This window comes from Haliotis rufescens, unplaced genomic scaffold, assembly GCF_023055435.1.
Source record: "Haliotis rufescens isolate VD_foot unplaced genomic scaffold, xgHalRufe1.0.p SCAF_64, whole genome shotgun sequence".
Lineage (NCBI taxonomy): Eukaryota > Metazoa > Mollusca > Gastropoda > Lepetellida > Haliotidae > Haliotis > Haliotis rufescens.
The window spans coordinates 1218679-1233109 of record NW_025964355.1 but is presented as its reverse complement, the minus strand read 5'-3'; the positions used below and the strand labels follow the sequence as shown (position 1 = coordinate 1233109).

Here is a 14431-nt window from a genome sequence, read left to right as displayed (position 1 = left end):
ATAATTCCTTTTTCACATTTACAGTGTAACACAATTTTTGAATTCAGCATTTTTTGTTGTGTGGCAACAACATATGTTCAACAGCCCAAATAGGGGTCTTTGATTGCAAGAATAAATTGTAGGTAATTGTTTTATCTCCCTTTAACACATGAGTTGTCTCCCTTCAGCTGTACCGTCCGCTCAACATCTATGTAGCTCTGGTAGGGGTGGAGGTTTGGGAAGGAGGGGACCAGATCACCGTGACAACCAGTGCTGATGCAACGATGGAAAACTTCCTCAGATACCGTCGAGAAAGGATAAACCCGTATCACAGGAACGACAATGCACAGCTTATTACGTAAGTATCAAACTTGAAACAATTTCGTTGTTATCAATTTTCTTCTAAAGCCCTAATGCAAAATTCCCTCAACAGATAAACTTGTGAAAAATCTCCTGCATAATTTTTGGAGAAACATTTCCTGAAGATTGTAACTAAAAATATAAAGAATAAGACATGTGCCAGTAACCATGTCTAACCACATACAGTGGGACCTCAGTATTCAGACATGGTGCACATTATGGTAACAAACTGTTCACTTTGAACAACGTCTTTTGCTATTTGGGATATATTTTTGTTTAGGTTTTAGCAGATTGTGTGTTTGCAACGTCTTTTGCTATTTGGGATATATTTTTGTTTAGGTTTTGGCAGATTGTGTGTTTGCAACGTCTTTTGCTATTTGGGATATATTTTTGTTTAGGTTTTGGCAGATTGTGTGTTTGCAACGTCTTTTGCTATTTGGGATATATTTTTGTTTAGGTTTTAGCAGATTGTGTGTTTGCAACGTCTTTTGCTATTTGGGATATATTTTTGTTTAGGTTTTAGCAGATTGTGTGTTTGTTTCAGGGGAATCTTCTTTGACCACGGAGTTGTTGGCAAAGCCATTAAAGGCCCTATCTGTACCTATCAGTTCTCGGGGGGAGTCAACATGGTGAGGAGAAACTTGTACACTTTGTGGTACTAATACCCTCAGATTGAGTGGTAAAACTAGTAAAATAATCCTTGCATGGCTAATGTCAAAGTTGGAGAATTTCTTGTGTACAAGTAATGGTTTTTGAATGAGCATTTACAGGTGAGTGCTGATAGTATGTTAACTATTCCAACATGCAGACACTGGGACTGAAGCCAGCCGTTTCTGGGAAATTTGTAGGATGAAACATTGTACTTGTTCCTCTACCTGGTGCTCGGAATAAGGGGATAATATCAAGGACTGCTCAGCTTTGTGTCAGTATACTGTGTCTAAAGCTATAACTGTGACAAACCCCATTTATCTCACCTGAATGTCTGTTGATGTGTGTTGCAGGATTATGATGGCTTGGTGACGCTGGTGGCGACAACGGTAGCTCATGAGATGGGCCACAACTTTGGTATGGAGCATGACAATGATTCCACATGCTACTGCCCCAAAGACAAGTGCATCATGGCGGCCACCAGTGGGTAGGTGGAATTAGGAGGATGAGTAGAATATTGGAGATACCCACCTTCCAAATGGGAAAAAATTGTTCTGTTTTTCGTCCTGCTGGCATATTATATCAACTGGTCTGTCTGTCTCTCTGTCCGTCCATCTGTTTCGTTTCTGGAGCACAACTGTTGTTGGGGTTTGGGAGAATTGTCATCTTCTGATAACTCTTGTTAACTCCTTACATTCTTGAGTATTCCAGAACTACATCGTCTCATACAACCCAATCCTGCATCTTGTGCCATCTCTTTGAACAGTGAAGTTTTATTTTTTCCATCCTCTAAAAACAGGACATTTTATTTACCATTTATGTGCCAGTGTGTAACAAAGTATCCAGATTTGTTGCATTGGTTGCAGAGATTCGAGAACCTGTGAAAATCTAGTGAGCCTCACAAGAAACTGTTGGCTTATTTTGCAGTCAAACCAGCCCTACAGACTGGTCCGCCTGTTCCAAGACGGCTCTCCAGGAGGCGTTTGAGCTCGGCATGGACTACTGCCTGCGTAACAAGCCGTCCCAGATCTTTGAGGGACCTGTGTGTGGCAATGGCTTCGTCGAAGATGGGGAAGAGTGTGACTGTGGACTACCTCAGGTAGTTTGATAAATTCCGCATTACTACGGTAGAACTATGGTAGCAGTGCCTTAGGTAGACTTAGGTTAAACCCACTCATGCCCCATAAAGTGAGGTATTTTTTCAGATTGTGAATACAAATGTATTATGCATGTCTGGAATTGGTAACTTTCTTGAGGTGCCAGCCCTGTGGAGTTGGAGCAATGTGCTGGAGTTTCCTACACTGCTAATGCATCTGACTGTTGATGTATTAGATATACTGCCCATAGGCATGCACAGTAGGTAATATCTGTACAACATGGTTCCTGGTTCATGTTACCACAATGGTCAGTGCAGGGTCACTCTGAACTAATTGGAGATAACTACGAGCAACAAGAAATTACAGATTATCTGTTCCAAGTTCCGAGTTATGAGCCTTGTCGAGGATCTTTCAACATAAATTCATGAGGGCAGATAATCTGTAATTCTGAGTTGGGAGTTGATTATTTTTTTTTTAAAAATGAAGAAAATGTGGGTTGGCAGAACTCAAGTCAATCTGTGAACAGTTTACGATATCATCTTCAATTATTTGTTCCTATGACTTCATGTTGGTGTGGGCCTCTTTGCAAACAGTGACAACAATAGAGCTACTGGAATTTACCAGACAATCAGCATGAAGTAAACATTATGATGCTCAGTGCTAATTATTTAAAATATTTTCACCTATATCTATGCCCCTATAGGTATTATTTCACTCTAGTACTGGATTACATAGACTGTCACAACCTTTATTGTACAGTAAACTACGGTTATAACGAACTCAAAGGGACCACTTATTTTAGTTTGTTATAACCGTAGTTCGTTATAAGCATATATACAGCATATATACAACAAATGGCCGGGACTAAAAAATAAGTTCGTTATATTAGTCAGTTCGTTGTAAGCGTGTTCGTTATAAGCGTGTTCGTTATAAGCGTGTTCGTTGTAAGCGTGTTCGTTGTAAGCGTGTTCGTTATAAGCGTGTTTGTTATAAGCATATATACAGCATATATACAACAGATGGCCGGGACTTAAAAATAAGTTCGTTATATCAGTCAGTTCGTTATAAGCGTGTTCGTTATAAGCATATATACAGCATATATACAACAGATGGCCGGGACTTAAAAACAAGTTCGTTATATCAGTCAGTTCGTTATAAGCGTAGTATACTGTAGTGCCATCTGTGAAACATAGACATTGCTGGGGTGCTGCGCTATTAGAAATGGCAAACAATTGTACAGGTGTTTGAAAGACCTCAGTTGAAGGAAGCCAGTGTCCAGTGTTCTGGACTGTATGATGTGACTGATGTTGTTGTCTTCGTTGTCAGGACTGTCACAACCGATGCTGCAACTCCTCGTCGTGTAAGATGTACCACCAGGCCAAGTGTGCCACAGGGCGATGCTGCGACCTCTCCACTTGCAAGGTAAATTAAGGGTTTCATGTTGGCTTCGCTGTTGGTCGACTGACATGACTCTCTGAAGAGTAACGGGACATGAGACTGGTAACTGCTATAGTAATGTAACACAAACACAACTATTGTATGTAAGCAGACAAGAGTAATTATTTATCATATTACTTTTTAGAAGGAAATATATACTACTCAAAAGAAGTTGAGGATCACCCGATTCTTTCATATTGGTAATGTTAATCTGTCATGGCATGAGAGATTAACTATTGTAATATGAAAGAATCAGGTGATCCTTAACTTCTTTTGAGTAGTATATGAATCCAGAATGCAAACCTCAGCATTCAGAGAGTTACAAATCAGTGAGATAATCTGGTTGTAGAATACAGTGTACAGGAATTGACTCTCATAATCACTTTGAAGTGTTTCAGTGTTTTTACATGTGACTTAAATGATAGTTAAACTGTGGTTTTGAGAACATTATTAAATGTTTCTGTGTTTATTACTTTACAATGTTTCATTCCAGCCAAAGGAAAAGTCCACACTGTGCAGGGAACCAATCGGTGAATGTGACCTCCCCGAGTTTTGTGACGGAACAGCAGAGTACTGCCCTGCTGATGTCTTCCTGCAGAACGGGCTCTCCTGCAAAAATGGACAGGTAACTTGATGAACTACTCGTGTGTGTCAGGTTGTTGCGTCACAATGTGTTCAAGACAGTACAATATGTAGCACCAAGTTGTGCCATGAGTCAGGTGGTACACATTTTGAAGAAGCCAGGACTAAATGCTTTATCATAGCTATAGAACACATGCAGCTGAAGGCTCTGATCCAATGGGTGTTCATCATTTGGGTCACTTGAGTTATATCCTGATGATGTACGTACTCCAACCAGTACACTTCATACAACAGTGCAGCTCAAACTGCATGTACTGCATAGACGTAGTTGGTTTGCAAACTGTTCACCATATACACAGATAGGCTTTTCCTTGCTAGAGTATTGAGCTGTGCTCTGAGAGAAGCTGAAGATGAGTAACAGTACATTATTGGGATAAGAAGGAACTAAGAGAACTGTAGAGCTTGGCTTCACCCTTGGGTGTTGCTACTGTACCTTTATGACACGATAAAGTACTCAGTCGTCCTCTATTACTTCTTAATCTGTCATGTAGTGCTTTATCGTTGTATTCGTCAAGTGATCCTTGGCATGACAGATTAATTATAATAATATGAATGAATTGGATGGCCCTTAAGTTTTTGAGTAGTATATTTCAAGGATTTGTTTCTGTTTCCAGTCCTACTGTTACAAGGGTAAGTGCAGCACCCACAGCGACCAGTGTAAACTGCTGTGGGGCGACACGGGCAGGGCGTCAGACCCCATCTGCTTCCAGCAGCTCAACATGCGCGGTGACCAGGATGGCAACTGTGGCTACAACTGGACTAAGGACACCTACAGCACTTGCCGCAGAGAGTGAGGAGCCCTTTTCGTTAGAAACATATATTTGTGGCATTCTATTCCATCTTCAAGTTAACATGATACTTGTTAGCCATGCTTGTTGTAAAAGGCAACTAACGGTATCGGGTGGTCAGGCTCGCTTTCTTGGTTCATTCATGTCAATGTTTTGCAGTTCGATGCTCATGATGTCAATCATTGGATTGTCTTGTCCAGATTTGATTATTTGCAAGAACTTGTGTGCATTGAGGGAAGAATTATCAATAATTTGATAACAGAGCAGCATATCTTCTGAATTGATAACAAGCAAGTAGGACAACATCTATATTTACACTGTTGTGATGTTTCAGTAATGATGCAAGCACTTTAGCTAAGCATATCAATATTTGTCATGCAGGCTTGACAAAATGTGTGCTCCGAAACTGCATCTGCAAGGAAACATCACAACAGTGTTGTATAGTTATCATCCAAACAATTCCTTGCCCAGCTTGTGCTGTTTCAACCTCTGGTTGTGAAATATGTTTAGCATGGATATTGTATCAGTTTTAACCTCACCAATTTTAACCCAGTAGCAGTGGTAACAAATGTTATTGACCACTGGGAAGACAAAGTGATCTTTGTCCTAAGACGGTCACAACTCCCAGACTCTATCATGGACTTACAATAGCTGTAGTTCAACACAGTGATCGTAGCCCAGACACCCATTCCACAAAGCGATCTCAGAGCTACAAGTGTCTCATACTTTATCATAGACCTACCATACTGAAGCACTAAGTCTGCTGTGTTGAACATTCCCCGGTGGATGGCTGTGTGGACATGATTATTCTTAGCTTGCTACCATGATAGGCCTGGGATATGTGATGTTTGTTTGTTTGTTGTTTAACGCCGCACTCAGCAATATTTCAGCTATATGACGGCGGTCTGTAAATAATCGAGTCTGGACCAGACAATCCAGTGATTGACATCATGAGCATTGATCCACGCAATTGGGATCGATGACATGCATCAACCAAGTCAGCGAGCCTGACCACCCGATCCTGTTAGTCGCCTTTTACGACAAGCATAGTCGCCTTTTACAGCAAGTATGGGTTGCTGAAGACCCATTCTACCCCGGGATCTTCACGGGTCAGATATGTGATGTAGCACCTTCCATCCTCAGTTGATCACCTGATGTGTGAAAGTGATGTGTTTTCTGCAGGGTTTTACCTTGACTTACAAAACCGGGGACACCCAATAATTTATCTCAATTGTCCTAACAGGAAATATGAGGGTCCTGTAAAGTAATAAAATGGGGTAGTGTACTCTAATATTTGATAATTATTTTAATTACAAAACCTCTATATTTCTTTGCTAGAAATTAGTACAATGAATATTACTGTGTGTCCTGAAGGACACAATATACCTTTTTTTCTGCATCCATCCTATACATTTGTGCAAACTGGATGCTTATTTCTGCATTTTGTAAAACCCTGGTTCTGTGTTCCAGAGACGTAATGTGTGGCCTGCTTCACTGTGTGCATCTCAACGAGAAGCTGATGTTCTGGAGGGACAACTTGGCTCATACCATGAGAGCCAGCTTCCTCACCAGGGGCAATACACAATATGTCTGCCGGTCGGCCATGTTGGATGTTGGCCTTGACATGCCTGATCCTGGGATGGTTCCAGACGGAGCCAAGTGTGAAGTTAATAAGGTAGGAGTTAGAAATGAGTGAGTGAGTAGTTCCAGATTTTGATGTCGGATAAAAATCGTAATTCCTTATGTTTAAAGATAAAGGTTTAACAGGTCTGCATGTTTTCTATCTGACAAGACCTGTGAAGATTCCGGGGTAGAATAGGTCTTCAGCAACCCATGAGACCCGTGAAGATTCCGGGGTAGAATAGGTCCTCAGCATCCCATGAGACCCGTGAAGATTCCAGGGTAGAATAGGTCTTCAGCAACCCATGAGACCCGTGAAGATTCCGGGGTAGAATAGGTCTTCAGCAACCCATGAGACCCGTGAAGATTCCAGGGTAGAATAGGTCCTCAGCAACCCATGAGACCCGTGAAGATTCCGGGGTAGAATAGGTCTTCAGCAACCCATGAGACCTGTGAAGATTCCGGGGTAGAATAGGTCTTCAGCAACCCATGAGACCCGTGAAGATTCCAGGGTAGAATAGGTCTTCAGCAACCCATGCTTGCCGTAAATGGTGACTATGCTTGTCGTTAAAGGCGACTAAGAGGATCGGGGGGTCAGGCTCACTGACTTGGTTGATGCATGTCATCGATTCCAATTGCGTGGATCAATGCTCATGATCTCAATCACTGGATTGTCTGGTCCAGCATTAAACAACAAACAAACTTTTCAAGTATTACAAGTCATGGCTGTCAGTTCACTGTCCCTTAGTCCAGCCAGAAATTATTGATCATGGATTCCATTTCAAACACGCCATAATTATTACTTTTGATTTTAATTTAGCATATCTACTGGGCCAAAAAGTGCCCTTACCCTAACTTGGCTCAGTTGAAACTTACCTTGACAAATAGTTTATAATTTACAAATATTTTATACTTTAACAGGACTTGTTGTTATAAGCATTCATTTTGTCGTTGACACAGATCTGTGTGAATCACAAGTGTGTCCCTCTGGCCAAGATGAACATCCCACAGTGCCCCGCTAATGGCTGCAATGGACAGGGGGTAAGGCTAGATAACACTGCAGGATCTTATACATGTCTTTCTTTCACTATTTGATTTTTTTGGTTTTGTCTCCCAGGGGTCACTGTCATGGGTAGTCATTGTTTACTATTGCTGTAGTTGAGAACATTAACAAGTCACAAATATCCAGCCAGAAAACTGGACTAGCAACTCTGAGTACACTGTATTATTACGTATCATTGATATTGAGAATACTGTCAAGTTATCATGAAAACAGAGAAAACCTTTGAACCTTCTTTTCAGAGTTGACAATTTACTATGCTTTTGGTCTTCACACATCTTCTCTTAATTCATCACGTCTTCAATTTAATGCATGATTCCCAGTTTTTTGGTTTTTTTATGTGTAGGCTAAAACAGGTCCAAGGGTGTTTCTGAGTTTTAAAACCTGAACGGACATCAGCCCCGAAGTTTTATCCCAAGGATGAGGGTTCAAATCCCATAATAACCAGAGGGGAAGTGTTTGATCTAACCTACTGACTGACAAAATAAATCTGAACAACATTTATCAACAATTTTATGTTTCAAACACTTTTCATGAACCTGGGGAAGCGGCGTAAAATATTTCTTCCCGGTGTTTATGTACTTGAAAAATGTATTCTTATATGTGTTGGGATTTTTCAGCGCCTCTTTAGCCTAGCGGTTCACTCACTAGTACAAATACGAAGGTAGCAAGTTCGATCCACTGAAAACATTTACCATTTTATTTTATTTCCTTCTGCACATGTGTTTGTCTGCATTGTGTTCAAATGTGTTAAATCTCAAGGGAGGGACATTCACATATTACAATATTACCGGACGCTGTTAATATTAAACACCAGGGATATTATCTATAATACTGATATTGAGACTTAACCTGAGTGGAGAACAGTAGGATGACATCACTGGAGCTTTAGAATGGTGTGTTAATTTTGAGACTGATGAACCAAGGCGTCATCCACTGTGCGGTGCAGCCATCCAGATAATTTGATGATGTTTTGTTTGTAGGTGTGCAACACAAATGGGAACTGCCACTGCAACAATGGATTTGCCCCTCCCAACTGTAATAGGCCTGGCTTTGGTGGCAGTGTTGACAGTGGGCCGTCAAGTAATGAATATGGTAAGTTCGCTTGTCTCACCTATTTCCCTGCTGACTCAACAAAGTTTCAGCTTCAGTAGAGGTGAAATGATGTACTTTATTTTTGACAATAAAGTGGCATGGAAATAGTGGTTGTCATGGATTTGTTTCAGAGTTCAAACTATGTGCCTGTGGCAGGAAAATTGAGAAACTTTCCAAAAGTCAAAATAAAATAGTTCAGAGATATCTATCTACCTCGATATCAATGTTTCCCTTTATTGGTCATTTTATCAATGAAATACAAAAAGAAATACAAAATTCCTTCATGCAATTCCTTCTTCCTCTCACTACACAAAATTCCCTCTCCCTCTCACTACACACAGTTCCTTCTCCCTCTCACTACACACAATTCCTTCTCCCTCTCACTACACACAATTCCTTCTCCCTCTCACTACACACAATTCCTTCTCCCTCTCACTACACACAAATCCTTCTCCCTCTCACTACACACAAATCCTTCTCCCTCTCACTACACACACACAGAAATCCTTCTCCCTCTCACTACACACAAATCCTTCTCCCTCTCACTACACACAGTTCCTTCTCCCTCTCACTACACACAATTCCTTCTCCCTCTCACTACACACAATTCCTTCTCCCTCTCACTACACACAATTCCTTCTCCCTCTCACTACACACAATTCCTTCTCCCTCTCACTACACACAGTTCCTTCTCCCTCTCACTACACACAAATCCTTCTCCCTCTCACTACACACAATTCCTTCTCCCTCTCACTACACACAATTCCTTCTCCCTCTCACTACACACAGTTCCTTCTCCCTCTCACTACACACAATTCTTTCTCCCTCTCACTACACACAATTCCTTCTCCCTCTCACTACACACAATTCCTTCTCCCTCTCACTACACACAATTCCTTCTCCCTCTCACTACACACAAATCCTTCTCCCTCTCACTACACACAATTCCTTCTCCCTCTCACTACACACAATTCCTTCTCCCTCTCACTACACACAATTCCTTCTCCCTCTCACTACACACAAATCCTTCTCCCTCTCACTACACACAAATCCTTCTCCCTCTCACTACACACAGTTCCTTCTCCCTCTCACTACACACAAATCCTTCTCCCTCTCACTACACACAGTTCCTTCTCCCTCTCACTACACACAAATCCTTCTCCCTCTCACTACACACAAATCCTTCTCCCTCTCACTACACACAGTTCCTTCTCCCTCTCACTACACACAAATCCTTCTCCCTCTCACTACACACAAATCCTTCTCCCTCTCACTACACACAAATCCTTCTCCCTCTCACTACACACAAATCCTTCTCCCTCTCACTACACACAAATCCTTCTCCCTCTCACTACACACACACACAAATCCTTCTCCCTCTCACTACACACAAATCCTTCTCCCTCTCACTACACACAAATCCTTCTCCCTCTCACTACACACAGTTCCTTCTCCCTCTCACTACACACAAATCCTTCTCCCTCTCACTACACACAAATCCTTCTCCCTCTCACTACACACAAATCCTTCTCCCTCTCACAACACACAAATCCTTCTCCCTCTCACTACACACAAATCCTTCTCCCTCTCACTACACACAGTTCCTTCTCCCTCTCACTACACACAGTTCCTTCTCCCTCTCACTACACACAAATCCTTCTCCCTCTCACTACACACAAATCCTTCTCCCTCTCACTACACACAAATCCTTCTCCCTCTCACTACACACAGTTCCTTCTCCCTCTCACTACACACAAATCCTTCTCCCTCTCACTACACACAGTTTCTTCTCCCTCTCACTACACACAGTTCCTTCTCCCTCTCACTACACACAGTTCCTTCTTCCTCTCACTAACCACCAGTGATGGTATCCCTCTCACTAACCACCAGTGATGGTATCCCTCTCACTAACCACCAGTGATGGTATCCCTCTCACTAAACACCAGTGATGGTATCCCTCTCACTAACCACCAGTGATGGTATCCCTCTCACTAACCACCAGTGATGGTATCCCTCTCACTAACCACCAGTGATGGTATCCCTCTCACTAACCACCAGTGATGGTATCCCTGTACTTGCAGCCAACAAGAGTCTCTTGGTGGGCCTGCTAGTGTTCTTCCTGGTCATACTGCCTCTTGTCGGCGTCTTCACCTTCTTTGGCTACTTCTACAGAAGCAAACTCAAGACTTGGTGGCACCTAGGTCCTAAACTCAAGTATGGGTTCGTACAGACTTTTATCCTACTGACTTGACCAGTATTTGACACATGTTAATTTGTAAGAGGCGGTATACTAGTTACATTCATGAATTTTGACTCATTGCAAAATCAAATATTAACTTAATTTTTTATTCAGTGTATTGGGAAGTTTCATACATGTGATTTATAGAAAGGGTCATTTCAGTGTCCCTGAATAGAGTGTCCTTGATGCACATGCATGTTTGAATGTTAATAGAAAGTGCCCTAAGAGAGTATTATGTACCATAGAAAACATCTGAATACAAACTTGCACCCCAAAGAACAGTTATTTTGAGAATAATATGCTGTTTTTATTTTTCTGTAGGGTCCCCGGCAAGAAACCAAAGCCACCTCCACAACCTGTCAGATCCAATGCCAACATCACTGATCAGCGCCCCAAGTCAGTTCATATCAAAAGAGCTCCGACACAAGTGGAGATATCAGACCCTGTTCTCACTGGGAGCACTAACCGAGAGTCACATGCATTTGTGGGACCAGCTAGGCCTATCAGCATGTCACCAAAACGGGAGAGAATTCCAATGAAGCCTGATCCTGTTGTGCCAGCTTCTGCAAAGGTGCAGCCCAAACCTGACAGAGTGTCACAAAAACCTGATCGGAATGCTGCTAAAGCTAAGCCAGATCGGCCTTCAACAAAACCTGAAAGGTCTGGCTCACGAAACGACAGATTAGGGCCGCCTGAAGGTGGAGCCAGAATCGTCAAAAGAGAATCTTTCAGAGGGTCAGAAATATCCAGTCCTGTTTTAATGAGTACCACTAACAGGAATTCTGATGTTTTCCCTGAGGATGAATTTCATGAAATTCCCGGTCAGAGTCAGTTGATTCCAAGATCTTCAGGGTCAAGAAGCCCTCCTCCAATTCCAGGCCACGGAACCACTCCTCGTGTAAAACGAACACAGCCTGATCATGGAAAAATAGAGCGACCACTTTCTATTCCTCCTTCTAAAGGAGCTCTAGCTCGTCAAACTGCTGTGAGTACCTCAATGAAGACACAGAGACCTCCTGCCCCTCCACCAAGACCTTTACCACCTGACCCCAAAGAATCAGATTCAGAGGGGCCTGTGTATCAAAATGACATCTCTACGAAAAGCAAAAGTTCTAAACCATTGGCGAGAAAGGATGTAGCTGAGAAGAAGGACCCACTTCCCAAGAAACATATATCCTACAACAGGGATAGTTCCCCAAAACATGATTTATCACAAAGGAAGGAACCTCCCAAGAAGAAGGAGCAAGGTTACCGCGATCGAAACTCGCGTGATCACAGGACTCAAAATTCTGTGAGTGATAGGAACAAGAGTAACGATAGTGCTAGACCCAACATGAACTCAGGCTTGAAAGCCAAGCCTATGTATACAAATCTTGCTTCACCAGAGGGTGATCTTGAGACTAAAGAACACTCATCAGTGTCGGCCCTCAGGGCCAAATTTGGTGCATCAGACTCGAGAACAGGAAGTGTAGGTCGGAATAATTCACGCCTAAGTGAAAGGCCATCCGTTGCCTCGAAGCCTTCCCCCAAAGTGGTGCGGAGTTTTAATGTATGACATCTGTTGCATATACTGTGATCTCACCATTATAAGGATGTAATTATTTTGACTAGTGGAGTGGAAACATTGTCCTGTACAAAACCAGTCATGTTCATCATATTTAGGGGCTCTGTTAGGGTGTGGTGATTTGCCACATGTACAGAATATGTAGGTTTGTAATGAAAAATCCCTAACAGATCCCCAATAGTATTGTGTGAAAGAATGCTTTGACATGTCCAAGGCCAATAGCATCTATTTATACAGTCTTCCGTTGTGGACATTGTTACACAACATGGTTTTGTTATGAAGGGTAAAATCTGCTTGGAAAATATTCAATGATATCTGCTGGTTGGTATTGAACGGGGTCATTCTTAAGGAAAAGCAGTCACTCCTCCATGTATAATGCCACCGTTAATGGTGTCATAATAATTCTTGATGTCATGCAAGGATGCTGTGGAGTAGTAACATAGTTAAAGAACACTAGCTGTACCTGTAAAGATCCAGGGTTTTGGTCTACAGCAACCCATGCTTGTGACTAACGGGATATGTTGGTCAGGGTCGCTGACTTGGTTTTTGCATGTCATCGCATCCCAGTTGTGTGAATCTGATGCTCATGATGTCAATCACTGGATTGTTTTGTCCAGCATTAAACAACAAACAAACTAAAGAACACTGTGGCCCAACTCACATTAACTTTTGATGTAAGCAACGAGCAACCTGTTGTTGATCAGCAGACTTGTGGCCACATGACTCTTGGCCTCATTTAACCATGGGCAGCTGGCCGTGAGTTTGTTTGTATGTTTTTTAATGCCGCACTCAGCAATATTCCAGCTATATGACGGTCTGTAAATAATCGACTCTGGACCAGACAATCCAGTGATTGACATCATGAGCATCAATTCACGCAATTGGGATATGACATGCATCAACCAAGTCAGCGAGCCTGACCACCCGATCCTGTCAGTCGCCTCTTACGACAAGCATAGTCAGCTTTTACAGCAAGTATGGGTTGCTGAAGACCTATTCTACCCCAGTTCTTCACAGGTCTGGCAGTGAGTAGCCTAGTGGCTTATTCGTTCACTCGTCACTTGGAAGGTAGAGGTTCTAAACCCTACCCACGTGTGGTGTCATCCACTGTGGTATTGCTAATAATTTGCTGTAAGCAAAATGATCCCATCTCCACTCACTCACTACTGGCAGTAAAATGATTTGAAATACTTTTTTAGTTCACTCCATTATGTAAATATGGCTGTTCTGCAGTGAACATAAGCATGTACTTGGAAGATGATGTGTGCAGACACCAATACATAAATATGGCTGTTCCACAGTAAGCATGTAAGAGTGAATATTATCCTACCCTGTTTTTCATCCTGGGGATATATTCTCTAGTATCAGGATGATTCCCCCTAGTGAATTTAAACCTATACCAGTGTGTTTAATCCTATACTATACTGTACTCTAGAGTAAAACTTCCCCCGGGATAATACTTAGGTAGGATATAATCCTTGCTTACAAACACACACATACCAGCAGATATCATTGAAAATTACATGATTTGATTTGTTATGCTGTAAAGCTTTGGCTGATGGATGCCTGTGTATTGAGCGAGTATATCTGAGCTACTTGTGATGTCTGCAAGGGAGTAATGGTCATCACTACTGGGGCGGAGAGTAACAGCTGGAAGTGGTTGCAAAGCTGTTTTGGGTACAACTTATGAAATATATTACAAAATATATATTGTCAAGTAAAATAGATTAATATTCAGTCTCAGAAATATTTGTACAGATATAAATATATTATGTTTTCAGAATTGAAAAAACATCAGAAAATGATTGTGGTTATACTCTCTGTGTCATTTTAATGTAATTATTGGTTTAAATGTAAATTTAGATTATGAGCATCATGGACTTATGTTCATATTTAAGTATT

At 41.7% G+C, this 14431-nt stretch overlaps 1 protein-coding gene across 2 annotated transcripts in view; it reads left to right on the top strand.

Annotated features, from left to right (window-relative positions):
• Positions 1-13411, top strand: part of LOC124151713 (disintegrin and metalloproteinase domain-containing protein 9-like) — a 122165-nt gene extending 108754 nt beyond the window's left edge. Inside the window, exons 10-21 of one of the 2 annotated variants that reach the window (XM_046524306.2) lie at positions 168-337; positions 884-968; positions 1341-1474; positions 1915-2086; positions 3411-3506; positions 4015-4146; positions 4778-4953; positions 6422-6626; positions 7532-7612; positions 8615-8726; positions 10808-10940; positions 11287-13411. In XM_046524306.2, the coding sequence (XP_046380262.2) occupies positions 168-337; positions 884-968; positions 1341-1474; positions 1915-2086; positions 3411-3506; positions 4015-4146; positions 4778-4953; positions 6422-6626; positions 7532-7612; positions 8615-8726; positions 10808-10940; positions 11287-12520 (2730 nt within the window). In that variant the 3' untranslated portion in view covers positions 12521-13411. Of the gene's footprint in view, positions 1-167; positions 338-883; positions 969-1340; positions 1475-1914; positions 2087-3410; positions 3507-4014; positions 4147-4777; positions 4954-6421; positions 6627-7531; positions 7613-8614; positions 8727-10807; positions 10947-11286 lie in introns of both variants that reach the window. The other variant, XM_046524305.2, reaches the window with a different exon arrangement.
• Positions 13412-14431: the final 1020 nt, after the last annotated feature.